Source organism: Colletotrichum paranaense (assembly GCF_030867605.1).
Source record: "Colletotrichum paranaense strain IMI 384185 chromosome Unknown Scaffold_11.1, whole genome shotgun sequence".
Lineage (NCBI taxonomy): Eukaryota > Fungi > Ascomycota > Sordariomycetes > Glomerellales > Glomerellaceae > Colletotrichum > Colletotrichum paranaense.
Genome location: NW_026848969.1, coordinates 1,036,654 through 1,062,554, shown reverse-complemented (window position 1 = coordinate 1,062,554; position 25,901 = coordinate 1,036,654). Strand labels below are relative to the sequence as shown.

The 25,901-nt window shown below is 55.1% G+C and overlaps 8 protein-coding genes across 8 annotated transcripts; 5 read left to right on the top strand and 3 right to left on the bottom strand.

The window, feature by feature from the left end:
• Positions 1-4,110: 4,110 nt before the first annotated feature.
• CPAR01_12671 (uncharacterized protein) lies at positions 4,111-6,398 on the top strand (the record flags this gene model as incomplete). The annotated part of the gene is made up of 6 exons (XM_060496926.1): positions 4,111-4,153; positions 4,725-4,836; positions 4,896-5,100; positions 5,153-5,308; positions 5,370-5,821; positions 5,873-6,398. 6 exons carry the CDS (start codon positions 4,111-4,113, stop codon positions 6,396-6,398), a joined length of 1,494 nt encoding a protein of 497 aa, XP_060344459.1.
• Positions 6,399-11,396: 4,998 nt separating this feature from the next.
• CPAR01_12670 (transcription factor PAP1) lies at positions 11,397-13,226 on the bottom strand (the record flags this gene model as incomplete). The annotated part of the gene is made up of 3 exons (XM_060496925.1): positions 11,397-11,604; positions 11,659-12,692; positions 12,744-13,226. 3 exons carry the CDS (start codon positions 13,224-13,226, stop codon positions 11,397-11,399), a joined length of 1,725 nt encoding a protein of 574 aa, XP_060344458.1.
• A 1,363-nt stretch (positions 13,227-14,589) lies between these two features.
• On the top strand, positions 14,590-15,359 carry CPAR01_12669 (uncharacterized protein; the record flags this gene model as incomplete). Its single annotated transcript, XM_060496924.1, has 3 exons — positions 14,590-14,823; positions 15,060-15,144; positions 15,226-15,359. The coding sequence occupies 3 exons, from the start codon at positions 14,590-14,592 to the stop codon at positions 15,357-15,359; spliced, it is 453 nt and encodes a 150-aa protein (XP_060344457.1).
• Positions 15,360-17,134: 1,775 nt separating this feature from the next.
• On the top strand, positions 17,135-18,538 carry CPAR01_12668 (BSD domain-containing protein; the record flags this gene model as incomplete). Its single annotated transcript, XM_060496923.1, has 3 exons — positions 17,135-17,332; positions 17,402-18,119; positions 18,171-18,538. 3 exons carry the CDS (start codon positions 17,135-17,137, stop codon positions 18,536-18,538), a joined length of 1,284 nt encoding a protein of 427 aa, XP_060344456.1.
• A 244-nt stretch (positions 18,539-18,782) lies between these two features.
• On the bottom strand, positions 18,783-19,331 carry CPAR01_12667 (pre-rRNA-processing protein TSR2; the record flags this gene model as incomplete). The annotated part of the gene is made up of 1 exon (XM_060496922.1): positions 18,783-19,331. The coding sequence occupies one exon, from the start codon at positions 19,329-19,331 to the stop codon at positions 18,783-18,785; it is 549 nt and encodes a 182-aa protein (XP_060344455.1).
• Positions 19,332-20,277: 946 nt separating this feature from the next.
• CPAR01_12666 (uncharacterized protein) lies at positions 20,278-23,234 on the top strand (the record flags this gene model as incomplete). Its single annotated transcript, XM_060496921.1, has 3 exons — positions 20,278-20,355; positions 20,525-21,553; positions 21,612-23,234. The coding sequence occupies 3 exons, from the start codon at positions 20,278-20,280 to the stop codon at positions 23,232-23,234; spliced, it is 2,730 nt and encodes a 909-aa protein (XP_060344454.1).
• Positions 23,235-23,623: 389 nt separating this feature from the next.
• On the bottom strand, positions 23,624-24,024 carry CPAR01_12665 (uncharacterized protein; the record flags this gene model as incomplete). The annotated part of the gene is made up of 2 exons (XM_060496920.1): positions 23,624-23,743; positions 23,833-24,024. The coding sequence occupies 2 exons, from the start codon at positions 24,022-24,024 to the stop codon at positions 23,624-23,626; spliced, it is 312 nt and encodes a 103-aa protein (XP_060344453.1).
• Positions 24,025-25,278: 1,254 nt separating this feature from the next.
• Positions 25,279-25,749, top strand: CPAR01_12664 (uncharacterized protein; the record flags this gene model as incomplete). Its single annotated transcript, XM_060496919.1, has 1 exon — positions 25,279-25,749. One exon carries the CDS (start codon positions 25,279-25,281, stop codon positions 25,747-25,749), a length of 471 nt encoding a protein of 156 aa, XP_060344452.1.
• Between the last annotated feature and the right edge of the window lie 152 nt (positions 25,750-25,901).

Sequence of the window (25,901 nt, the reverse complement as noted above, 5' to 3'; positions counted from 1 at the left end):
GCTCCTCCCTAATTTACCCTCTTGTATGTTCATCGCGGGCACTCCGACCGGGCCAATAAGACGCTGCCAATCCCAAGAACACATGAGAGCTCACGTGTAGGTATCCGTTCCTGGCGGATACTTCCGCTACTTTGTACCTTACATTGCCGTACGGTCCACGTATATCCTCTGACATGCAACAGCAACGTTGATGAGGTACCTCACCAAACATCACCTTGCTTTTGTTGCCCGCGCAGAGACCGAGGGCCGGGAAGCGCCGCTTCAAAGACCCTTGGATCCATTTCAAAGACACAGTGTCGTATTCTGCTTGATTTCAGTGGACAGCCGCGTCACAAAAGCAAAATGGAAACGGCCCCAGTCAACCACTGATGACCAGGGGAAGAAACAAACGGTCGCTTGTTACAGGTTTCCATCTGATGGGCCCTTTCTTCTCGGCTTTCCTTCCATTGCTCACATGCTCTACCTTTTCCCGTTGACTACACTGCCACCACCGCCGCAATGTGGCTTGGTTGGAAATGAAATGGCATTCGCCATCTCATACTTCGTACCAACGATCATAAATCAAAGGGCCGGTACTAGGAAAGATCCCGCGGTGACTTCATTTTCCTATTGTGCTCGTTTCTGGAAAGCTCTTCGTCGTCTTCTCAACCAGAACCATCCGAAACCTGACGCCTCTTTGTCTCTTCTTTTTTTTTTCTTCCCTCTTCGTTCCTTCCCGGCCCCCGGGCAGGAGATTTGCTTTGCTTTGCTTGTTTGCTGATCGCGCTTCACACTTGCCTGGTAACCTGGTCAGGTCCAGGGCCTCCATTGGCATTCTTTGCGTCTTGGGATCGGTCTGTGGCTGTCTTGTCGTTGCTTTCTTTTTTCCCCAAGAGAGTCTCGGGTTCTCTAATCTGGGGAACGGGCCAGTTCTCGCAAGGGCCCGTCTCCTTCCCTGTCCTGTCTTGCAGTGCTACTGAGGAATGACACGGTACCATGGCATGTACATGAGGCGTAATCGGGGAGACTGGGAGGCACGGAGAGAGAAAGATAGCTAAAGGAAAGTAACGAAAAGAAGAAGAAAGGACACAAACAGCAGGATCAGGGTATCTCGGTTTGCTGCAGGATGTTGCGTTGCTTTACTACCTACCAGCATCATCCCATCGTGCATGCTCCCTGGCCGAGGATGAGGAGCAAACAGCAGTTCCTCTCTCTCTCTTTCTGGAGACTGGAAATTGGGCCTAGAAGGCTAGAGGCTGGTTTCCTCTGGAGAGACTGAGAGAGACTGAACCATTTTACTCGGTCCATGATCCCTGCCTCGTTGCACAAGCCTGTCGGTTCCCACTTTCGCTCCCACTCCGACTCCCACGTCCATTCCCATTGTGTTTTCCCCCCCTGCCATTCGCAAAGCAACCCGCCCACCCACCTCCCACTTTGCAATTCCAACGCACGAATAGAACAACGTGATGAAGAGATGGACCAAAAGACTGAGGTGAGGGGAGCATGAGGATGAAAGGGACTCACACCGTACAGTATTACTGGAGGTGCTCTACACTACTATCCGTACCTTAGCATGCATCAAATGTACGTGATCCGCACATGCTAACTCAGAAGGAAACTCTCAGCCGAAGGGACGTCGGCACGCTATCAATGAACCTGGAGCAAAAAGCAAGCTTGCACTAGAGCTGACCTAACCTTAGTTGACATACATGACCGATTCGATTCTGCGTCCATCCTGGGCCGGCGTCTTTTACGTCTCTTTTTTTGCTTTTCTCACCATGAGGTGCTTTGCCATGCAGATAGGTAAGGTAGGTATCCGGAGTCATGTATGTAGGTATCCGTAGACTCACTGCTTTAGTTGGTAGTAGGGTCCCAGCGGCGGGAGAAAGCAGGTAGCCTCGGCGCCGGAAATCGAGCCGCCAAAAAGCAAAAGCTAAAGAAACAAGTACAACTTCAACAGCCGGGAAACCCAATCCCGCATGGGAACGCGGACGCGGCGTTGCGTCCCAATTGCGTTCACAGACACGAGACGGGCAGAAGATATTAATCATGGTCCCAAGTAGTCGCCGACACTAGAGGACCAGCGTTCTCTTGAGTCTTGAATATGGCCTGATATGGGCGTTTAACGTACAGAGTAGCAGCGTAAGTATTCTTCCCATCAAGTAAAAAGATGCCGCGAAAGGTTCGGGCTCCATTGAACAGGGCCATTCAGAAATGTAGCCGTGTCTTGCCCACACTTTTCCATGGTTCACAGCAAGCTCACGGGCACAACCTCGAGCACGCGAGCGAGGTACCTCATCGCGGTAGATGCGGTAAGGTTATGTGGATGGCACACGTACCGTCCGGAGCGAGCTATCGTGGTGTACTATGCTACCTATGATTTTGCCTGGCCCTTGCCGATGATGCCTTGCCTTACTTGTTCCCCATTTCATTGGGCTGGCTAGCATCAGCCGGCCTGATCTGGGCCTTCACCGCAAGGTAAGGTACGAGCACGGCACATGGAATTAGAGGTAGGGACTGTGGGATACCATCCGTGCCAGTGTTTGTACCTACCCCCCACCGGGAGCCAGTGCTTGGGGGCGGCTTCGAATTTGTGACAGCGCAGGACAACGACGTGGCGGCTGCTTGTTCTTTCTTCCTCTTGTTTCCTTTCTTGTTGCCGGCGGCGGTTGAAAGTCCTTCTTGAGGCGAACTTGAGGTGGCCCAACCTTACGGTATTTTGCCTTGCCCTGCCTCATTGCCCCTGGAGTAACCAGATAGAGTTACAAGAGCGATGGAAGATGATGTTGTGAACTCGTGCTCACCGCATGTCAAATACCTTGCCTTGGTTTCGTAGAGGCATTCCGAGGAGAAAGAGATGACGAGGTAAAGGCTGGAAGTGCATGTTTCTCCTTTTTCTGATTTGCCCATGCTGGCCAAATTGGAAATCCAGGCCTGGGCCTCAGCGTAATGAGGAGGAAGGACAAAAAGTAGCTTGAGCCTGCTTTCTTTTGGTCTTGCGTCCATGTGTCTGGGTCTTCTCTGTTCTGCTTCCCGCCTCAACTCTTTCTTCGGTTTCCAAAATTTCATCCAGTCAATACGGATTTACGTGAGAGAGATACCTACTTTACATACCTTGCCTAGGATCATTACCCTCGATTGCATACACAGGAAATAAGATACTGAATAGTATAGTATCCGGCGCGCCTTTTTGCCGTGATTCTGGTACTTTGCAGTACCTTGGTTTCTGAGCCCCCTGCCCGGTCTCCCACGCCCCGTGTCGCTCGCTCTCTCTCTCTCTTTTTGGGGGTACCCTCGACCTGGTCTGGCCTATCCTATCCGGCCCTCTTTCCCTCCTTCCCCCCTCTCATTCATTCACTCAGACTCGGTACAATCCTATCCTATCCTATTGCCCCTTCCCCTCTGTATTATCCCTCCCCTCCCCCTTCTGTTGCAGCAAGCAGGACCAGACACACAGTACCTACCTTCCTCCGTACCTACTGGACAGCGAACAAGGCAAGCACCACCTCAGACGGCTCTCTTCTTTACTTTCCCATTCTGTTGTCTGCAAGGTATCCATCGGTACCTCCATTGCCTTGGACAACCTGAAGAGAGAAGGTAAGAGGTAGTTGAAGGACAAAGTACCATAGCATACAAAGTACCTCGGAGAAGTACCTTACGGAGTAGGTAGGTACAGGTCCCCGATTTTGACACCGTCATTCGAGGCAACTGGCCCTCTATCCTCCCTCGCACCCCTGTCACCCCGTGCCAGCTGACTGCAACAGACTCCACTCCTATCTATCTGCCTCCATTTCTGTTGCCGGCGCTCTTTCTCTTGTCTCTCTTTCTCGCTCCTTGCCATTTTGTTCCTCTCTCGTTTTACGCATCTGCCCCGAATTCCCATTTACCGCCCGCCCTCCTCCATCCGCGTCTCTTTCCCCCGTTCACGTCCACGTCTACGCCTACCTATCCTACGTCCACCTCCATCACAACCACCACCACCACCACCACCAGTCGACCTTCGTCCCAAAAATTATTCACCGCCCCCCGTTTGGATCATGGTGCGCTCGAGTCGTCACCTTTTCCCGTAAGATCGAATCCAACAAAAGTGCAGACGTGAGACGCCATTGAAAAGACGACTGCACCGTCGAAATGGGCAACAGCCAGGGCAAGCCCATCGACTTGGATGGCGAAGGTATGTCTCGAACACCTCCCCTCGCTGGATTCATTGCATAGCACATCGAACACACCGGGAAACCACCATAACCAACGCAAACCACTACGACAAACCACCACGACCTACACATTACACAAACATCACACATTCTCTGCCAACACCAACCGCCACCGGGAACACACTGGCTGCCTACCTGCTACTGCTGCTGCATCTGCATTGCACCGCGCAGTCTTGGTTGGGCTCCATCTCGCCTCTTCCCCCCCCCCTCCCCCACCATCACCATAACCGCCGCCATCGCTACCTCAATTGCTCCATCTCCCGTTGCCAAGCTAATCGTTATCCTTCCCGCCATTTAGTCAACCTCAACCATTTCCGTCTGCTGCGAGTAGTCGGCCGAGGCGCCTTTGGTAAAGTGCGCATCGTCGAGAGAAAAGACACCAATTTGTCTTTTGCCCTGAAATACATCCGGAAAGATGAAGGTACACACCGCCTCACTACTCCTTCCACCTCGACACGCCTCCCCAACCCAAACGCGATGCACAACCTTGATGCAATGTCTTCGATACTGATATCGGGTCCCTGAGAATAGTCGTACGATCCGAAAGTGTGCGCAACATCATACGAGAGCGCCGGATGCTCGAGCACGTGAACCATCCGTTCATTTGCAACTTGCGATACAGTTTCCAAGACATCGAATACATGTGGGACCAATCCTTTTACCGGCCATGCTTGATGCATCCAACTGACACCAATCGTGCAGGTATCTGGTTGTCGATCTGATGAGCGGAGGTGATCTACGATTCCATATCTCGAGAAAGACCTTTACCGAAGACGCAGTGCGGTTCTGGATTGCTGAATTGGGATGTGCACTCCGCTACATTCACAGCCAAAACATTATCCATCGCGATGTGAAACCCGACAATGTCCTGCTTGATGCCGATGGACACGTGCATTTGACCGACTTTGTAAGTTCTGACGGAAACATTTCTTGGCACGCCCAAATGCTGATCGAGTCAGAATGTCGCCTCCGATATCATTCCCGGCAAGGTTTTGTCCAGCAAATCGGGTACACTGGCCTACCTCGCTCCCGAAGTGTACGCTGGTAAGGGCTACGATGTTCGTGCAGATTGGTGGTCGCTCGGTGTGCTATTCTACGAATGCATATACAACAAGGTGGGTCAATTCGTCTTTGGGGAGATGCACCGCTGGTACAATGACTGACAACTTCCTATAGAGGCCATTCGACGGCAACTCGGAAAGCACCCTTAGCCAGCAAATTCAACTCGCCAACCCGAAATATCCCATCACTTCGCCACCCGTCAGCTTACCCTGTTTATATGCCATCCGCGATGCCTTGGACTCGAACCGTGATCAACGAATGGGTGCGACATGGGAGAGCTTTACGAAGCACGAATTCTTCATGATGATTGATTTTGAGGCGCTGGAGCGAAAAGAGATTGAGCCAGTCTTCGTTCCCGCCGCGGACAAGACAAATTTTGATGCTACGTACGACCTCGAGGAGTTGCTTTTGGAGGAGGCTCCTTTGGAAGCGCGGGCCCGACGACAGAAGCCTCGCGAGCGGTTAAAAGAGGACGCTTCAGACAAGGAGATCCGCGAAGACGAGCTTTACCGCATGATTGAAAACGACTTCCGTCCATTCGATTACACGCTGGCTGCGTACAAAAAGTAAGCTTTGCAAACCTTCACAGTCAATTACACAGGTACTAATGACAGTAGGATTACCGGCCAAGGTGAAGAGGGCGGATACGTTAACGGTGATATGGTCAACATGAACCAGCCCCAGGCGTTGACCACCGATGAGGCTACACCGGCAGCAATGGCCACGAATGGAGGAAGACCTATGCCACCCCCAGGACCATTACGCAAGAGTTCGAGCCTGGAGAGACGGCCGGGCAGCAGTCAATCCGGTGTTCCCCGTCGACCAGTATCTAAGCCGCCTCCGATACCGTATTATCCCAGCGAATATTCTAATCAACGAGCGGCACCGCCAGCTGCAGGAAAGAGGGTCACCAGCCCGACAGGCGGCATGCAGGTTACGTTGGACGGTGGCGGCAGCTGGTCTGATCTCGCCCGGCAGGATGCTACGCTGCCGACAGATGCCAACGCCATCAGCGAGGGCAAATCTGAGAGCTCAAGCGGCGTATTCGGCTTCCTTAGGGGCAAGAAAGGAAGAGGTCACAGCCCCAAGCCGAAGGAAAGGGGAGTATTGGGCAAAGAGGGGGCAAGACAAGTCATTGGATAGAAGACACTCGTGGTCTTGGGAAGAGTTGGAAAGACGCACAGGGAGAGGTGACGGATCGATACCCGAGGAGTTCAGCAAAACACGAAGGAATCGCTGAACCACGCCTACCCGAAGAAGCACTGTAAAAGGCCTGAAAAGATGACGGCTAGATCGTGGCATCCCAGCAACTGATTCTTGAGCCAGTGTGCCTACCATTGGAAGGGTTACACTGTAGAGGTTTCATTGGGAACAGACTGCGACGCCGAAGCGGGCAAAGGTTGCACGAGGCCGGCCCCAGGCTGTCCTACACAAGAAAGATTGTGAGGCCGTCCGTCACCGACCAGGAAGACGATGGTAGTCGGCATGCTTTTCACGACAGCTGGGAACCATTCGTCGAGGTCGTGGCCTGAGACGATGGGAAAGTCCAGGCCGAAATTTTCACCACCCTAATGGCAGAACCTACAAGGAGGATTCCAACGGGGCGGTTCCCAATTCACGAATCATCAGGTGGGGCGTAGTGTGGACTAGTGGAGAGAAATAGGTCAGACCATCAAGAATATACCCTTTGTAATAACAGTCTACTTTGTACATGCGTTGTAGGCGGGTGTTGTGCATGAACTTTAAGCCGCGATCTTTAAAGAGGCTGTCTTGCCATTGACCCAAAGGTCCGGAGCCTCTTTTCCTTACTGTCACTCTTAGTTGTCTGTACCTTGAGTGCATAAGAGACTCAGGAGGCAATGGGTGTCGTTGAGGTTTCCAAGGTCCGGCAGCTCAAAGGCGGGGGGTTGGATTGGATGACGTTGGCACGATTGGAGCAGGTGAGGCTTCGGTCCCCGAGCTCGTCATTGGCCATCTGCATGCTGCAACCGGTAGTCGGGGGAGGGACTCTGCAGATCCTCCTCCTCTTCCTTCTCGCCTCCCATTGCCTCCCAGTGCCTCCCACACATACGACACGACAACCCCTCTTTTTTCTTCCCCCAAGTATCCCGTACTGCGTAGGACCAAGGTTTTCCTTTCGGATTTCCTTTTTCTGATGTGCCACGCGCAGAGCGGGGAAAGGCCAACCCAGAGGACTGGACCTGCTGTGCGGGCAGACGCATGGCACGGCAGAGTGACACTTGCCCCCCTCCTTCGATGGAGGTGGCATATGGAGATGGAGATGGGATGCCCCACGATACGTTTGGTGCGTGGATGCGGCGAGTCCAACCCCTCGAATGCCGAGGGTGTTTGCTGCTTGCCGTCTTGGCGGCCGACGATGGGGGGGCGGACTATATGCACTACAGACTCTCTACTGTGTTAGAAGTGGTCTACCTAGGAGTCGGGACTACGGACTACTCTGTATAGATCAGACGTGCAAGGGGGAAACATGGAAACACGGAGGCACGGAGGCGTGGAGGCACCGGGGGGCGGGGGGGGGGGGGGGTGGGGGGGGGGAATGGGGGGGGGGGGGTGGGGTGCGGGGGGGGGGGGGGGGGGGGGAGGGGGGGGGGGGGGTGGGGGGGGGGGGGGGGGGGGGGGGGGGGGGGGGGGGGGGGGGGGGGGGGGGGGGGGGGGGGGGGGGGGGGGGGGGGGGGGGGGATTGACGACGGAATGACTTGACAGCAAGCAAGATGCAAGGGTTCTTTTTTTTTTTTTGGGGGGGGGGGGGGTAAGGGCCCAGGACCCCAGGGGGGGTTAAGGGGATGGATTGATGATAATGGTTGACGAAAAAGTGATTGAGGATAGTGGGTGGCGGTTCGTGGTGGAAAGGACCCGATAGCATATCTCTCCTAGCTCTATGTAGCTACCTTGGCTGGGTTTGGTCGAGGCTTTGTTTGGATAAGATGAGTAGTCGAAACCTCAAGCTTTGGGGTTTGGTACCTTGCCTTTTGTCCAAAGTATCCGAGGTGTCATTTCGATGTCTTGCGGGAGTAGGACATCACTTGAGCCCATTGCATCTGGGCCTCGTTCTCTCTCTAGACTCTCATTGACTGCTGCTACGGCTCCAGATGCGGGGGCTTTCCCGTTGTTATCGGGTCTGGGGGTCGGTTTCCGTCCATCTACCACTAAGTAGGAGATAAACACCCCCATGCTTTCCAGCCTGCCAGGCATTTACACGGATATACGTAGCATACCACGATAGCTAACCTAGCGTGCGGGCGTTGGCTTACACTGACCAGGCTACGGAGTACACTATCGAAAATCCGAGGTCAGAGTCGAGATGGGATGTAAATTTCATATATTCCGTGTCCAGTGCCGTTGGAGAGCACAGAACAAACAGGCTGGCGACGCTAAACAGGCCCCCTGCTGGCACTCGGTGAGCTTACCACTTACCATGTTTTTGATAGTCCAAGCATCCAAGATGAGAGGTTGAAGCAGAAGCGTGAGAGTGGTGGCAGAGGTAAAAGGTAGGTGAAATCTGTATCACGGCATCCTCCGTGACTCCGAACCGTACACCGCTCATCTAGGTAGGTATCCCTCGGTTTCTCCAACCCCTTGCTCATGACACCATTCCTCTAGGTCTGTGTTTCCCGTTGTTTACCATTGTTTCCCCAAGCTTCCTGCAGAACCTATCTCTCTGCACCTGCAAAGAGCGGGGGACGGGTGGGATAGAGAAGGGGGGGGGGGATGGTGATGTTGGAACTTCGATGAGGACCAGGAAGCGGGAAACCCAAAAAGAACACCACGTGCCGTTCTTGCCATTTTTTGCCTTTCCTACATCACCCCATCGGACCATGGCACCATTTAAACGTGCGTGCGCACGCACATAATGGCACCGTACGCATGGGGTGAGAGGTAGCTATCTCAACTTGTCCTATTCCTTTATGCCGTTCTTCTGTTGCCTGCCCCGCCCCCGCAAGCCCAAACTCTCCACGACGGATGAATGGGGGTGTTGGACGGGATGAGTGGGTGAGAGACTGTAAGAAAGAGAGAGATAGAGGACAAGTGTACGTGCGTCTTCAAGATGGCAACATAGCAAAGACGTCTCTCTGTATGCGTATGTCTTGATGTCCTATACCCTGTCTCCCGTACCTTCCTTTCCCGGTCGATCCAAACTTCAAGTCGTCACAAAACCTCGGGTTTTCCGCACCTCCAACAACATGACATGACATTATACGCAGTCAACAGAGTACAAGAGTCATTCTTTCCACCAAGCTCCCGCCCCCATCACCGGGGGGAGAGATAGAGGCGGAATAGAAGCGGGGGGCGGAGATATTCACATGATGAGACGAAAAAATAAAGAAAAACAGAGCACACACAGCACGCAGAACGGTCCTCGCTCAAACGAAGCGGACGGGAAATTATCAAGAAAGCCTATACCGCATACCAAATACACTCGTACAACAGGGCTGTCTCTGGCCGCCTGCCTTGAGCCATTGCCCAGGTCCCTAGGTCCAAGGTCCAAGGCTCGATAGGTGCGCAGTATGGTGTTAGTGGGCACTTTGGTGTTTGAACTGCCCAGAGCCCATCACCGTAACTCCTGACCGTCCGCAAATTCCTTTCCTTCTGCTTTGTCTTCGGGCTTCTCTCTTCGGGCTTGGCACTGTCCCTGCTCTGCTCTGCTCTGCTCGACTCTTTTCTGCTCCTGCCTGCCGACCAATTATTTTCTCCCCTCCCCTCGGCCCTACCTCTCCATGTCTTTCTTGACTTTACCTGCCCGCCTCATTGATACGCCCCGGCTCATCGGATGCGGGAAAGACGGATGGGGATGCGGGCGGGAACGGACGGGTGCCGGGGGGGGGGGGAAGAGGTTCTGGGCAGGCAAAGGCAAAACATACGCTGCAACGGTTCGGTCCTGACTCTTCAGAAATACACGGGGCCGGTGGGAGCCCAGGGGGGGTTCAGGTTGATGATAAGAAAGAGCGAGAGAGTAAGGGAGAGCAATTGTGTGAGAGAGAGAGAGAGGGGCAATGAGGCAGTGAAGTAACAAAGAGCAGAAAATAAGCATGCTGAAATTGTAAATACCATGTCGACTTTGATATCCGCGTTCGCCTCCCTCCGCAACCCTCGATACCTACCTACCTATCCTTACCTAGACAAATGTACATTCATGTACCGAACCTATAGATAAGGCAGGTAGGAGCTAGTGCTGCGCTGCCCCCGTCCGTACCTTTCACCCGTAGGATCCGATTCAAAACCCAGATTTACGCCGCCGGCAGCATGCACCCCAGCCTTCGCGGGCCGGGATTGCAAAAAAAAAAAAACCGCCACGCCCTGCCCTCCGTACCGATAAAACCTCCAACCCTTCCCGGGAAACCTAGGTTCTCCCACAAACCACTCCCGATGCCTCCGTCACTGTTCGTCCGTGGCCGAGCGCCGAGGGCCGAGCCTAGACGACCCTTGACAAGAGTTGCGAGCCTCGGTAGAGACGCAATAGAATCGTGAACAGCCTCTTTTTCTCTCTCCCTTTCTTTACGGTGTAGCATTCATATCGGTGGACGAATGGACATCCGGACTCGATGTCGACCGTAGCTCTCGCGAACGAACATTGAGGACTAAAAGGGTTGCGTGAAATACAGCTCCAGCTCTCGCCGACTATAGTAACTTGCACTTCAACATATAATAACACAATGTGGAGATTCTCTTATTCGTGCGTCATTGTCGAACCAAACTAGCCGAATACTGTAGCAAAAGAATTACATCTGCAGAAGACCAAAGTTCCTTCTCTCTCGTCGAAAAAGACAGCCAATTGAGCTTGCCTAGAATTTCATCATCATAGCCTCCTTACCCATTCTCAATCTCTCTTTCGGGAGGAGTCTCCAGCCAAATACGATACAGACTGGTGTCCGCCTGACCACTAGACCAGATCTCCCCCCGGCCATCTCTAGATGTCCGATGTGGATGAATACAACCATTCGCCTTTGCCGTTGGGGTCAAAACTTCAGCCTCGAGTTTGCCCTTTGTTTTTGGTCCGTGATTAAACGCCTGCTTTCCCCAAAGTGTCCCATCCGTTTCCTCGGATATGCCTCCTGGCGTGGCCGCCTGACCTATTGCCGGGTTCGTGAATGCCAATGTACAATTAGACGTCGAGATGATGATTTAAGCCTTTGCCTGGGTATTCTTCTCCTGGTTCGAGAAGCAGGCGGCGGCGTCCTTGCCCATCCACTTATTGACGACAGTCTGGAAGTCTGTTTCGGAAACCACAGGACCTTGACCTGAACACTTGGCCTTCTTCTGCAACTCGGAGCACAGGCCGTCGAGATCGAACTCGCCAGCCTGCACACTGGGGCAGGTTTGAAGCTTCTCCCTGTTAAAGTTGTCAGTGTCGGATTCGTAATTGCCTGGCAGGGGTGTAACGTACCAAATCTTGTTGCAGTTGTAATTCTCGGCCTTGACAGCCTCCTTAACCACATCATCGTCTGCATTCTTGGCAGCGTCGATTTGATCGATGAGATTCTTCTTGGGAACGTTGGGGCTGGGGGCCATGTTGTATGGTGTAATGAAGTCGGCATCGAGAGCGTCATTGAAGAAGCTTTCATCAAACGTAGTTGCGGCGAGAATGTTTTCTTGCGGTTCGCGGTATCCGCCAAAGAGCTGGGGATCAAATTGACCGCCATTTTGCTGGGCAAGCCAGTCAAAATTGTTTGTGTCGATACCGGCAAACAATGACTGCTGTGCAGTTGACTCCTCTCCAATGGTGGTCATGGTATCAACAGGCTTGAAGCCCATAGGCGACTGAGTGAAGGGCTCAGGGGAAGTTCCACAAGACGAGCTGGGGCCTCCATTTGACTGGGATGACGCTGATGGTGAACTTGTCGATGTGCCATTGTTCATGGTGTAAGAACCAGAGTCGACACTGGCGCGCGATGTGTTGGTGCCCAGTGACCCATTGGCAAGCGAAGGGCTGAAGAGAGAAGTGAAGTTGGCCAGGTCGTCCTTGGTACCAAAGTCAAGCCCTGCAATAATACCAGGGCTGTTGTCCTTGGTGTGGTTGAGAGGGCTGACGGGGTTGCTTCCGTTCATTTGCAGAGGCGATGAGGAGGATCTTGCGGGCTGCGCCGGCTTGGTAGGCATTTGAGAGCCGGGCAAGACACCAAACTTGGGGAATTCGAATTGAAAGTTGACGTCGCTGAGGTTGCCAATGGCAGAGTTTCCAAAGCCCATGGGGGACTTGCTGTGGGAGACTGAGCGGGTGCTCATGGCCGCAATCTTTGTCTTGTACTCGTTGAGCTCAGAAGTCATGCGGTCGATCTTTGCCTTAAGTTGGCTGTTTTCGCTGTTAACGTCCTTGGATGCCTTCTCAAGCTCTTCGACCTTTGTCTCGAGATCCTTCAGGTGCTTCTCCTTGCGCTCACGGAATGCCCGCTGCGCAGCGCGGTTCTGTGCCTTGCGTTTCTTGGACGTGTTAGAATCATGAATATTACTAGAACAATCGTTGAAACTTACTGAGGTCGGCTCGGAAGTAAGCGGCTTACGGCCGGGCTTCTTGGGAGCCTTCTCGCTACCCTCGCGTCTCTTTGCGTCGTTGCCTGGAGAATCCTCATCTTCATCGTCGTCAGGGTGAGATCTCTTGTCGTTTCCATCATTCTCAGTCGAGTCGGACTTGGTTGACTTGGCCGATTGAGCGCCACCAGGGATGTCGCCGATCATCTTGGCCTGGCCCACGGTGCTGACATCGAAGTCGAAGCTCGAGTCACCAAAGTCGTAGTCGTAGTTGTCGAGGTAGGGACTCTCTTGGAAACCGGTGGCGGCGGCGCCCTGCGCCGGCGATGTCTGATAAGAGGAAGGCGACATTGAGTTATCCTTGGTGGTGGGAGACTGGTTCGCGAGCTGCTGCTTGTTGGAGTTGAGAGCGGCGTAGAGCAGGCTCTGCTGCTGCGGGGTCAAGATAAAGTTGGTTGGGAAACCACTGTTGGTAGTGGAAGCCATTGCGAAAGGAGTGTGAGAGGGCGGCGAAGTGTAGGTAAGGTAAATGGGAGTCGATTCGGTGCAAGAGGGCTATGAAAGGAGGCGAACTCGGAGTGCCGATTGCGGCTCAGGGTGCCGGGGTCACAATGGGTTGAATTCCAGATAGGCCGGATCGAACGGTGATGTCGTCTGAGAGGACAAGGAAATACTCGACTTGGCGACACCTATGGTCCTTGACCGAGGGATTCTTGGACGTCGAGGTCGTCGTCGTCAAGGGAGAGGTTGAAGAAGGATAGTATAACGTCCTCAAGTAGGAGTGGTGGTCCGACTGGTGAGAGGTGACGAAATGCAATGGTCCGACACTGGCTGGGGTGGGATGCGGATGGAGGGAAGTTGATGCCTTTCGGGGACAAAGTTGCTGCCTGACTCACAGGCCGGTCTCCAAGGGCCACCTGCTATGCTCTGTGGACAAAATTCGCAGGATCCAGAATCCACGGAAAGCGGGAGAAAAGACGTGCTTGGGGAGAGGGTGTGCGGTGATGCGTGTGTGCGGTGTAGTGAGAAAAAAGTTGTTGGTTCGCGGTGACGGCAAATGCGTCTGAGTAGGAAGTGGAGAGAATCGAACTGAATGGACGACTGCAGACGGTGAGGAGGGGGAAGAATTTCAGCGTTCTTCAGTGTCAATTTGTCAGCCGTCGTGGACGCCAAATGGAGGAAGGGCCCAAGGGGAGGGGGGAAATGGAGGGGGTCGGCCGAGGGGGGGAAGGCACGGAAACCACAGTACGTACTGCCTAGGTATTGCGGCAGGTAGGTAGGTACATATGTACACTAAGAACTGGGAGAGGTCGGGGGGTCCCAGCGGGGGGGGTGACGGGGCCAGTCTGGGTCGATTGAAGCTTATCTATTGGCTCCGAGACCTGGTGCCTCCGATAAGGCGAAGGGCGCAGCTGTGCCGCCAGTGTCGTTTTCGCATCATCTAGCCGTCGACAGATCCATTTCTGTTGCACAATTGTCCATGTTTTTACTCCTCTTCCCCCCCATCTGCCTCCATCTGCCCTCCATTTGGTCCTATCCCTCCCACGGTACGGAGGTACTCCGACTCTGTGTCTTTTGGACCTGCCCACCTGAGCTGCCCTCGCCCTGAAAGAGGGATCGCGGCACCGCGCGCTACTGTTGCAGGGGTTGCTAGTCTGGTGATGCCTCGAGGGGTTCTGTTCCATGTTCCAGGGTACGGAGTAAGGTACGGAGTAGAAGAAGGACAACATTCGCCACGCATCCTTCTTGCTGCCTCCCCGTTGGCCTTAACTTGCTCACTCTCTTATTATACCTATCATTATGGGAATCAATCACACACACACATCTACGGCAACGACCGCCCGGTAAGATGGAAGCGAGGACGATTGGACTTACACAGACAGTGGAGGTCCCAACGGACGGACATTATCCAACCGAGGGCCGACTTCAATCCAGCAAATCCCGTCTGATGTTGCCAATCGAATTCATCGCGAGTCTGCAGGTTCTGAGCCCAGGCCGTCCCGGTATCTCACCACAACATAACGGCCATCAGTTAGCCAGAACTCGCCCATACCAAATTCGCCCAATCTGTCCCATGACGTGGGTATAGCACTTTCTGCGTAACAATGCGAGTGGCGGGTCACAACCTCTGTCATCGGCCAAGTGCCAAGGGCGAGCTCCGCCTGCTGGCCTCGACTGCAATCTTCCATGGGAAATGGGTCCTCTCCCCGTAACGTCCAAGACACTAACTAGACCCGGCTGCCAATTCTTCAAACGGCGCGCCCGACCTGCTGGATATGAGTCAGGGCCATCCTCCGCACCTGCCACCGTACTGCGTAGTCAGACTCTGCTCCAGTGCTCACTGCAGTTGGGGAGCTTGCTACCTATGCAGCCGCTTCGTGCCGCACAGCCTCTGCAGGTCGCTGTAAATCCGGCATATGTCCATATCCGCCGGAGGTAGCCGTGGTAGCGTCTACGACTCTACAGCCGTCGATCCGTCATTCAGATACATCTGCCAAGATAGTCTGCTATCCCGCTGTAAGCCCCGTTCAAACCCCGAGTGCGTCCGGCGCAACAGGCGAAGCCCATGTCGAGGCTTACGCTTCCCCTACTCTGACCCAGCTTGGCAGCTACACCTAAAGAAAGGTACACTACGGAGTACTTTACGCTTTTCTTAGGTACCGTCCCTTGGAAACTGGGGATGACTGGCTGGAACTCTATTCTTTGCTCGCCGCGAGACCGTCTTGGCCTTGTTTAGCCGTTCACGCAAAAGATCCCATGCAGCGGGCGTATGCTCAAACAAGTGGCTGCCTAGATCTGATAATTCAAAAGATGGTCTTGCAACCCATCTCGTGGGACGTGCCGCTCCAAGGGTAGCAAGGGGAAAACTTGCACGAAGAAGAAGAACGAATACTGCTGTCAATGCTGGGATGACAAATGACACTGCGAACACGTCTCTGCAACCATCCCACCGTTTCGGCCCTGCTATCACAAGATACAGGAATTTACATATAAACATCCGTAAAGGAAACGCACATCTCCTACGGCACAAGCACGAGACAACAGCTCTTGTAAACGGCCCACATCGTCGCATCCTTCCACGTCTGTCTATTGTTGTATTGCAGCGCGGTCCTTAGCAAAACTGTTGGTCCAGGGACCAGAAGTGGTCACTTCTGCTTACATCTCTTTTCCTTGCATAAATCGCCACAGCCTAAGAGGGCGTCTAGACCCGACGCTACTCCGCCCGAAAAGCTTACACTGCACACTGCGCGTCTCGGGACTTTGCGAATATGCTTGGCCTCCCCCTCCACCTAGGTACTACATCGGAGTGGAGGGCACGAAGGAGCGAGATGCGCGAGGCTCAGGCGGGTGCGGCGAAACTGCACACTATCGCCGAGGGATCACTTGAGCCTGCCGTACCTTCTTGCCTAATGAACGGATGTAAAGAGCTGCCGTGTATCTAACGTGCCACACTGCCAATCCCTCATACGATGGAAGATTGTCACTGCCACTACTACATGGGTTTTTGGGAGCACGCCATTCAAAGAGGCGGCACAGAGTGTTCGATCAGACGAATATTGTCCCAAGGTATTTCACTCGCCGCTGCAAGTCGCCACGGAGCCAGATAAGACCAACGGGACCGGATTCCATCCCCGCAGCCGTCTCCGTTGCGTGCCCACGCATGCCCTCCATGCTCCATGGTGAGCAACCCGGAAAAGGGACCGCAACGTCCCGGTTGGGAGGCGCTGGCGCTGTGGTCATTCCGTCCCCGGCGCGGGGGTTAAGGTAGGGGCGGACCAACAACTCAAAAAAAAGTTCGCTTTCAGGTCCCTTCGTGCAGAAACATAGGTCCCGCCTTATCCATGACCTTGACGGTCGCCTTGAAATGTTTCCATAACTACCGTTTATATGCTGATTGTTACCCGGCTGCGTATGGTCGTGCTGCGCGCTGCAAGTACTTGGCTCCCGGGTGCGGCGGCACCACGGGTGAGACACGAGAGATGCTTTATGGAATGCCTTGATGCAAGCGATTCTCGCATTTCCACGGTGCAAAAGGCAATGGAAGACCGCAAAAGGCCACAGAAACGAAAGAGGTTCCGGCAGTGGCCGCGCCGGGATCCACACGTGGACGTACTGTTGTCTCCCCGCATTGACCACCATGCAGCCGTCCACCACCCCGCCCGTCAGGGGGAAACGGAAGGGAAAGAACAGCCTCATGTCAGAAGCCAGACATCATTCGCCCGCCCACAGCAGCTCTCAACTGTCTACACATCACACGACTTCGCCTCAAACTCCACTCCACACGAAAAGACCACAGCTTTAGCCTCGCGATAGGCTTTTCCCCCGAAAGGCCACTCAAATAAACACCACCAGCGTCGTCAAATCTAAGGAGCTTGGATTCTGCCGCCCTTGCCATGGATCTGGCGTACGATCACATCCAGGAGAACTCGCTCCCCAAGGATGCCGATAAGAAGAATGGCGACGCCAAGGACACCAAATCCGACCAGCCGCAGTCATCTTTGAACGATGACTTGCAGGAGGCGTACAAGGCCATCTCGTCCAGTCCTTGGGGCATGCGCATCGGTGGCTTCTTGGGAAGTGCCGTGAAGCAGGTGAGGCGATACACCATATAAGAGCTCCAAGGGAATCCAGGAATGAGCCGGCTAACCCGGTGATGCTAGGGACAAGAAGTCTACAAGGAAGCCTCCAAGGAGGTGACGGAGCTCGGTCAGGACGCATCCAAGGGCTTCAGCTCCATAATCAACCGAACGAGATCCCTCACCGTCAACACGACGACGCAAGATGAGTCTTCCGGAGACAAGAGCAAGGAGACCGACAGCCAGACGACGCCCACAAAGACCAGAGACTTGGCAGCTTCCGACGACGCCATGAGCAGCTCCGAGAACTACCTCACCAGGCTTCGCTCCGAGGCAGCCAAGCGGCTCAAGGACCTGCAAAAGGCCGAGGACGCCGCCGACGAGGCTCTGCTCCGCTTCGGCACCAATATCAGCAACTTCCTCAAGGAGGCCGTCAGCATCGCGCCGCCTACCGACGCCAACAGCCAGGGCGGCGCCGTCATGTTCGAGAGCAAGGACGCGCAGGGCAAGCGCGTCATCCACACCTCGAGGCAAGACGCCCAGCTGCACGTCATCCACACGAGCACCGAGAGCTTCGCAAAGGACCCTGCTACGGAGGAATTCGCGACCTGGGCCAAGTCGTTTGACGCGGAGAAGAAGACGGCAGAGATTAGCGACGACTTGAACAAGTACCCCGAACTGCGAACGACGATGGAGAAGCTCGTGCCCGACCAGGTTCCCTATGCTGAGTTCTGGAAAAGATACTACTTCCTCAGACATGGTCTGGAGGCTGCCGAGACCCGAAGACGCGATTTGCTCAAGGGTGAGTGAAGGGTATCTTAGATTGCCCCAACTGTTTGCTAACTAGACACAGCTGCTTCTGCCGAGGACGAAGTTGGCTGGGATGATGACTCCGATGATGAGGCCACCACAACTACTGCTCCTGCTCCTGCTACCGCCGCTGCCGCCACTCCCACCCCTGCTGCTGGCGCTGCTCCCAAGACTGAGAAGACGCAAGCCCGCCCGCCATCAGCCGAGTCTTCCACTACCATCCAGCCTCCCGCCCAAACCTCCTCCACCCTGAAGCCTGCCGAGTCACGCAAGTCCAACGACGAAAAGTCCCAGGCCGACAGTGACACCAGCTACGACGTTGTCGGTGCCACCTCTGGCGTCCCCAGCCAAGCCCCCAACAGTCCCAAGGACTCCCGCAAGGCCGACGATAGTGACGATGACTGGGAGTAGTAGTATGAGCGTCTACATTTTGCTGACTGGCGTTGAATTTGGGATGGGTTTTTTGGATTGGTTTTTCTCTCTCTGGCTCGAATGGCAAGCTCTTAATTATGCGGACATTTGTACATCAGCCACGCGGGGCTCCTTTGTGAAGCATTTGCTTTTTGGAGAAACCAAAGTCGCGGTGGTGGAGGGGGTATTTCTTCTCTCTCTCTGTCTTCGCTTCTTTTCTTTTTTGCTCATATGACAAAATCCTTTATCTCTTCTTCTTGGTGACCGTGGTGAAACCGTCTTCGTCGACCTCAGGCTCCTGCTTCTCCTTTGGCGCACGCACAAGCTGAGGCGCATCGTCCATCTCGACATCATCCTCGTCGTCTTCTTCGCTGTCGTCGTCCTCCCAATCGGTATCCTGGTCGCCGGCCTCGACCTTTTTATACAAGCCCTCCACCTTGGCGCCCTTGCGGCTCTCCCACTTGGTGCGCAGCTCGTCGACGGCGGCAAAGTTTCCCTTGGCGCACTCGGCGCGCAGCTTGACAATCTGCTCGGCGACGTCGTAGCCCGTCTCATCGTCGACGTTGACCTCGAACTCGTCGAGCATGACCTGCAGCAGCATGGTCTCGACGTAGCCCGTGTCGGGCTCCTCTGCGGCGGCGGCGGCTGTGGCTGGCATCGCCTGGCCTGCGGCCGTGATTTTTGTGAAAGTTGGGAAGATGTCGGCGACGGCGCCGGCGAACCAGTCTCGTTTGTCGGCGGAGTCGGGGCCGCCCCAGTGGTTTTGGACGGCGAGGGTGAGGGCGGGCCACATGTGGAGGGAGAGGGCGACGGCTTGTTCAAAGGTTGACTGGCAGGCCTCTACATTTTGGGTGTTAGGATTTTCAATGTTGTAGAGATGTTGGGCATCAGCGTGTTTGGATCGTGAACTTGCCTGCCGTGATGGGGGCGGTAGTCGCCATTGTTTGGTGATGCTGCTATTTCGCGGGGTATCAAAAAAGTTATGGAGGGGCAGATTCTGGCTTGGGGTGCGGTGACAGTTTTCGTTGCCAAATTTCCAGATCACAATTTTTTTCCCGCTTCCCCTGTATGGTGGATAGTGCATGCGACGATTTGCACTGTCGGTTGTGCTGTGTGGGGTTTTCCACGGCCACCCACCCCATCCCGGTCCCGCTTTCGGGTCTAGCCAGGCGTGAGCGAGGCGTGTGCCAGGGCCCCGTACGGGCAGGGCAGCTGAGAACACCTGAAAAGGAACCTGAGCTTCCTCGTTACCTGACCTCACGTGCAAGCTGCTCAATTGCCTACGTCTGAAATGTCGCTTAAATCTCAATAACTCATCTTGAGAGAGCACTGCGTATCTTGGCAGCCAGACCAGCTCATTATTCATGATCCCGGCAGCTGGCGATGAAGCTACGGCCGGTTGACCAGGACCAGCGGACATTGGCTCATCCACTTGGGCGCTGCAAGTGATGTCATCGGTCCCCTATTCCGGTAGTGAGCTCTAGCCATCTGGGGTGTGGAAGTTTCAGGGTTGCGGCCTTCTTCTGTGCTTCCCGCTCCGGGCTCCCTCGAAGCGAACATGATGGTCTGTTCCACAAACAATATAGGATCGTCCACCAACTCGTCAAAGGGGGAGGAAGCTTTCAAAAGCCAAGAGATCCCCCGCCACCGTCCAAGGGGAGGAGGATTCTGTTGCTCCCTTCAGTTTCTGATCTGAGGGCCGGGCTGGACTGGACTGGACTGAACACGAGAGAGAAATCATGAATCCGTTGAAGCTGAACACCACGTCGGTGTCATTGGCGGTCACGCCAACCGTCGTATCCACCCTCTTTTCACATGTGAGTCTCTCCCGAATCCCCTATTCACAACCGCTTCAGGTCGTCCCTGAATCCAGCTTTCCCCAGATTTGTTTCGTCACAGAATACGCAATGCAACCCCCACCGCGATAGCTACAGCTCAATGACCATGTACGCAAGTGCAATTGACTAATTCTCAATCTCACAACAGTACCTCAATCGAAAAACTTCAAAGCAAGGACCAAACTCCCACCTATCCTACGATGAAGGCCTGCACCTCGTCCGATCCTTCCTCGAGTTCGCTTCCCACCACACCGTCGAGGAGCTCCAAGCCTTTACAGCCCAATGGGTCCCACACCCGCAATGGGTTAAGGTAGAAGACGTCGAGATCCCCGAGACCGAGCTCGAGAAGTCGGCCGGCCTGATCGAGGCCCAACTGGGACCCCGAGGCGTACGGGCCGTAGGGGGTTGTAAATGGTGGAAGTGGCGGAAGCCGCAGAGCCCCCTCAAGGCCGAGTGGATCGAGATGCGCGCCGACTACCACGAGCGCAAGAAGAACGGCGGCGCGACGAAGAGGGTGATGCTCTACGTTCACGGCGGCGCCTACTTCTTCGGCAGCGTCGACGAGCACCGCTACCAGATGCAGCGGCACGCCCGCAAGCTGAAGGCGAGGGTCCTCGCACCCCGGTACCGCCTCGCGCCGCAGTTCCCTTTCCCTTGCGGCCTCCAGGACTGTCTCGCCGCTTACCTCTATCTCCTCACTGTCCAGGACCCGACCACGATCGTCCTGGCCGGCGACTCGGCCGGCGGCGGTATGGTGCTCTCGATGCTGTGTATCCTGCGAGACCGCGGTATTCCCCTACCCGCGGGCGCCGTCCTCATCAGCCCCTGGGTCGACCTCACGCACTCGTTCCCCAGCGTCTCGGGAGATAACCAGATGGACTACATCCCCTCGTCCGGCTTCCACCACAAACCATCCCGGGCCTGGCCGCCGCCGAACGAGGACGATATGGAGATGATGAGGGAGCAGGCCATTAAGGCGCGAGCGGGCAAGGAGAAGAGCGCCACGAAGCTTAACACTCTCGAGAAGAAGCAGGCGGCGCCCATCGCGCTGGGCGACGGCAACGAGACGCTGGGGGGCACCTCTGACTCTTCTGGTAACGCGGACCCCACAAAGACGGCCTTGCAGCTTTCCGTCACCATTGACGGGAAGCTTACCACAGTCAAGGACCAAATCCAAGTAAGTCTTCTTAGGGGAGCTTCCTCCACTCACATGATATACTAATAACCCTTTCCAGATGTACACGACCAATGCCTTACTCTCACATCCCATGGTCAGCCCGGTAATGCAACCGACGCTGGGCGGCCTCCCGCCGCTCCTCATCATGGTGGGCGGCGGCGAGGTCCTCCGCGACGAGCAAATCTACGTGGCACACAAGTGCGCGAATCCCGCCAAGTACCCGCCGCCGGGCCTCGACGACGCCGGGCTGGCGCAGCTGAAGCAGTACAAGCCGACGGACGTGCAGCTCCAGGTCTGGGACGACCTCTGCCACGTCGCTCCGACACTCAGCTTCACACGCCCGGCCAAGCACATGTACCGCGCCGTCGCGCAGTTTGGCGCCTGGGCGCTGGCGAGGGCGCAGCAGACGGAGATTGAGATCCTGGACGACGACGACATTTCCACGATTTCTTCTAGCTCCACCTCGGATTCGGATAAAGAGGAGAACCAGACGGAGAACAACGCCGGCGGGGGGCAGCCTCCCGAGCTGGTGGGCAAGGCGGGCATGCCGTTGCCGCCCTTCAAGAAGCACATGATCCGCCAAAAGATCTCCACGCGCGGCGTTGTCTCCGACCTACCTCCCGAATCCGAGCTGGACGGCTGCGTCATGAAGTCGGAGGAGGTCGGCGTCGTCAGGCCCACGCCCGTGAGGCGGTGGCTCGACACCAAAGCCACCTTTGACAAGAAGTTCTCGAGCGCGAAAGCCAAGGTCCACAAGAGCATCATCAGGGACCTGGCGGACGGGTACATGGATTTCGGCGACGGCGAGCAGCCGCCGCCCACGGCGCTGGCCGGTCGACGAAAGGCGTCGGATGAGTTGGTGGACAGGAAGAAGACCAAGAGTATCGGTCTGGCGCTGTGGTCGCTTTGGGGCTCCAAGCACGACGAGACGACGACAAAAAGAGAAAAGAAGGCCGACTCTGATGCTGTCGCCGCCACCGCCGCCGGCAGGACGTCGCAGCAAACTCGGGAGTCTCAGCAGACTTCGCCCAGGGGCGGTGAGGGAGCCAGGTCCTTTGAGGACATCGAGCACCAGGATCCGGCGCCCCTCGGCTCGCCTACGGGCAGCAAGCGGCGGTTCGTCCGGGACGAGCATCAGACGGAAGAGGAGGAGACGCCGGCTTCCACGCAGATGGAAGAGTCTCAGACCACGGCAGTTGAAGAGACGACAACGACACCGGTAGCAGCCCTCATCGAGAAGAGGAAAGAACAAGAGAAGCACAACGAGCAGGCCGCCGCCGCCGCCGCAGCCGACGGGAATCACCTGAGCCCAGATTTCGTCCCCGGCGGCACCGGCGTCGCGGGCAAGCGGCCCTTCCTCGACGGCATCGCGCTGCCGTTTAGTCTCGGCAAGAAGGACGCCGAGACGGCGAGCATGGTGACGCTCATGTCGGGCGCCGATAGTCGGCCCATCAGTCCCATGCCGCAGCTGAACCGGTCGGATACAGGCGCGACGACTGACGGAGTGGAGCTCAACGGGAACGCGATTTCTGCTTCCCAGGCGAGCACCCAAGTTCCAACGGAGAATGAGGGTATGAGGCCGCCGTTGGATACCTTTGTCACGGCGGCGGAGGATCTGCCTCTTGCGAAGGGGAAGGGGAAGGAGGTTGTGGGTCACGGGGGGTTGGAGCAGACTGCGTGACATGTTTGCTGTATGAATAAGAATAAGTATATAAGAAGCTTGAATCGTAGTGTGTATACAAATCTTGATCGTCATGGGGCCCCTTGGGGAAGCTTATACTCTCGCACTTGGGGTCTTCGCGAACCCTCATCCTCCGCAAGAATATGCGCAAAATGTTGTTGGATGTGATTTTGTCTTTTTTTACATATTGTTACAGCGTCGAGGGTATATACAGCTCTTGTACACTCTTGTTTTGGGGTGAGAACGTGATCCTGCCCCTTATTTCTCGGGTTGTTCCTCCTATTCCGTAGCAGCAGTAAATTCCAATGCTGCGCTTCCCATTCTCACTTCTTCTCCTCGAGTTTCTCCTCGTCATCCAGCCATGCAGACTCTCTCTCTCTCCTCCCCACTTAATCCACACCGTTCACCTGCTTCCAGTTCTCCAGGTAGAGCTTGGGGTCGCGGGGACCTTCTTTCGTGGGGTACGATCCCCTCAGGGGCCGCACAGCCTCAGAGACGAAGGGCGTGAGCTACATACACTCAACACGTCAGCATTCCACGAATCGACCAGTCATCGTCTCCCATACGCCTTTCAGTGTACCCGCGGTTCTCTCCTTACCTTGAAATCCTTCAAGCCCTCCGGCACCACATACGTCCGCACCTTGTGCCACTCAATCACGTAGCCTCCGTACTTTGTGTGGCGACCCATGGCGCCCGTCCGGTTTCCCTTGTAGAAGCCCTTGTTGACGTCCTTGGTCGTCAGCTTCAGGTGCCTGTACTTGAGCACCTGGAGGACGGGTGAGGGTCTCATGATGGGCGGGTTTGGTTGTCGGCTCTATTGCCCGAGCTCGGGGGGGATTCGTGGGTGTGTGGTCGGGGTTTGCGCTGAGGCTGGACTTGGTTTGGGGTCGATTGGCCTCTTCTCGTGTTTCGCTTGTTGCTTTCGTCGGCTGGTTGGTGTCGTGGATACGCCTTGGTGAGAGGCTGTGGGTTGGGCTGGGTGGTGCAATGGATAGCTTGGTAGGGACCCGAAATTTTGGCGATGCGCGATTGCGACGGATTAAGGGTTCGCCCATTGGCCGACAAAGACCCCTGTCGGATTTTTTGGCTCTCTAGCTGTGGGGACAAGTGCGTTCCGCCCGGGTGCACGGACTCGGCACGGCAAGTGTATGCAAGTCGGCGCCGGTGTGTGGGGCTTCTTTCCCGGAGCCCTCCGGGACTGTTTACACGCCATCGGAACCGAGGAAAGTAAAGATGGGCGGAGTTGCCTCTAGTCAACCCAAATAATGGATTGCCACATTCTAGGATACGGTCTTGCATATCATTGAAACTACGGGGCCAGATTAGAGCACACATACGGAGCATTGGAGCAAGATCCATTCGCTTCCCGAAGCTGTCTAGGTAGGTACTTAGTAGGCAAACGAAAACCTGTGACCTTCAGACCATATTTCAAAAATTCATTGCCTGCCTAGAAGAGTTCTATTTGTCTCCGCTTCTAAAAGTCGTCCACTTATCTACGGAACGGTGGCTTCTGTCATGCTCTGTATACGTCAAAGGCCGATGCCTCAAGACAACAAGGGGATCGAAATCCATCCGAGGTAAGGTTTAGGATTTCTTTTATTTTGTGACCATGCATATCTTTTAGAATGTAGCGTTTCTTTGTTTGAAGGCTGGTCATCCTGAGGTTCTGAATGCACTCCTCAAAGGGGTCCGGTCTTCTTGCTTCCATCTCCCGGAATGTAGTGGACGAGTCTCTTATGAGCATTTGGATTCACAAAATCGACGAGACCTGGCTTTATATACCGTTGTAATATCGACAATGCCCCTTGGAATTTTTGTTCTCCAACGTTCAATGCAGCCAGTCATCATCCAGCGACACCAAGATGGATTTCAATATCATATTTCGCCGTCGAGGAAGAGTGGGCACTCGACCCATACCTTCGGGTTGGGTACTTAAGACTCCCACTGGACTAGTAGAGGTCCAGAACACCTCTTTACAAATCGAGCTACATTCCATCCTCCGCCAACTGCAGAAGCATAAACCGCGTCCTCCAGCCAAGGTGCCATGTCTACCGCAAAGCCGCAGCCGCAGCCGCAGCCGCAGCCATTTCAGCCATACCAGACCGCCCCTCAAGTCTTGGACGCCATAAAAAAATCGCAGTCAAAATTCGAAACACTGATGCGCTCCTTCACAGGAGGCGAGAGCACTGCCGTCCGCAACTCCTCCGGCGCACAGGCACCTAACGCCGCGGAAGGCCTTTGGCGCGCAGAAACCCCGGGTAGAGTGAACGCCGAGACCACAGAGCTCAGACGCAGGCACTACAGACTGGAGCTCGACTTCTTGCTCTTTCAGAAGCGGATGGAAAATCGCCAGTGTCGGCCTGCTATCGCCAGAGAATGGTGGAAGAGGGAGAGCGCGGCGAGGATCAACCTCGCCAACGAACTCGGCCAGCTGAGGGAAGAGCATGAACGTATCAAGACCGAGCTTGAGGAGGCTAGAGCCGTGATCAAGAAGTTGGAAGAGCAGGTACTTTGATCATCGGCTTCGTCGACAAGGCCGAGCCGGGCAGGACTTACTGTCTCAATCATGAGCATTATCTTGATGCCTACCAAGAACCCAATACCGATCCCAGCTACTGCCCGAAATGCGCAAACAGTGATGGTCTTATAGAGTGTTTGAAGATCGAA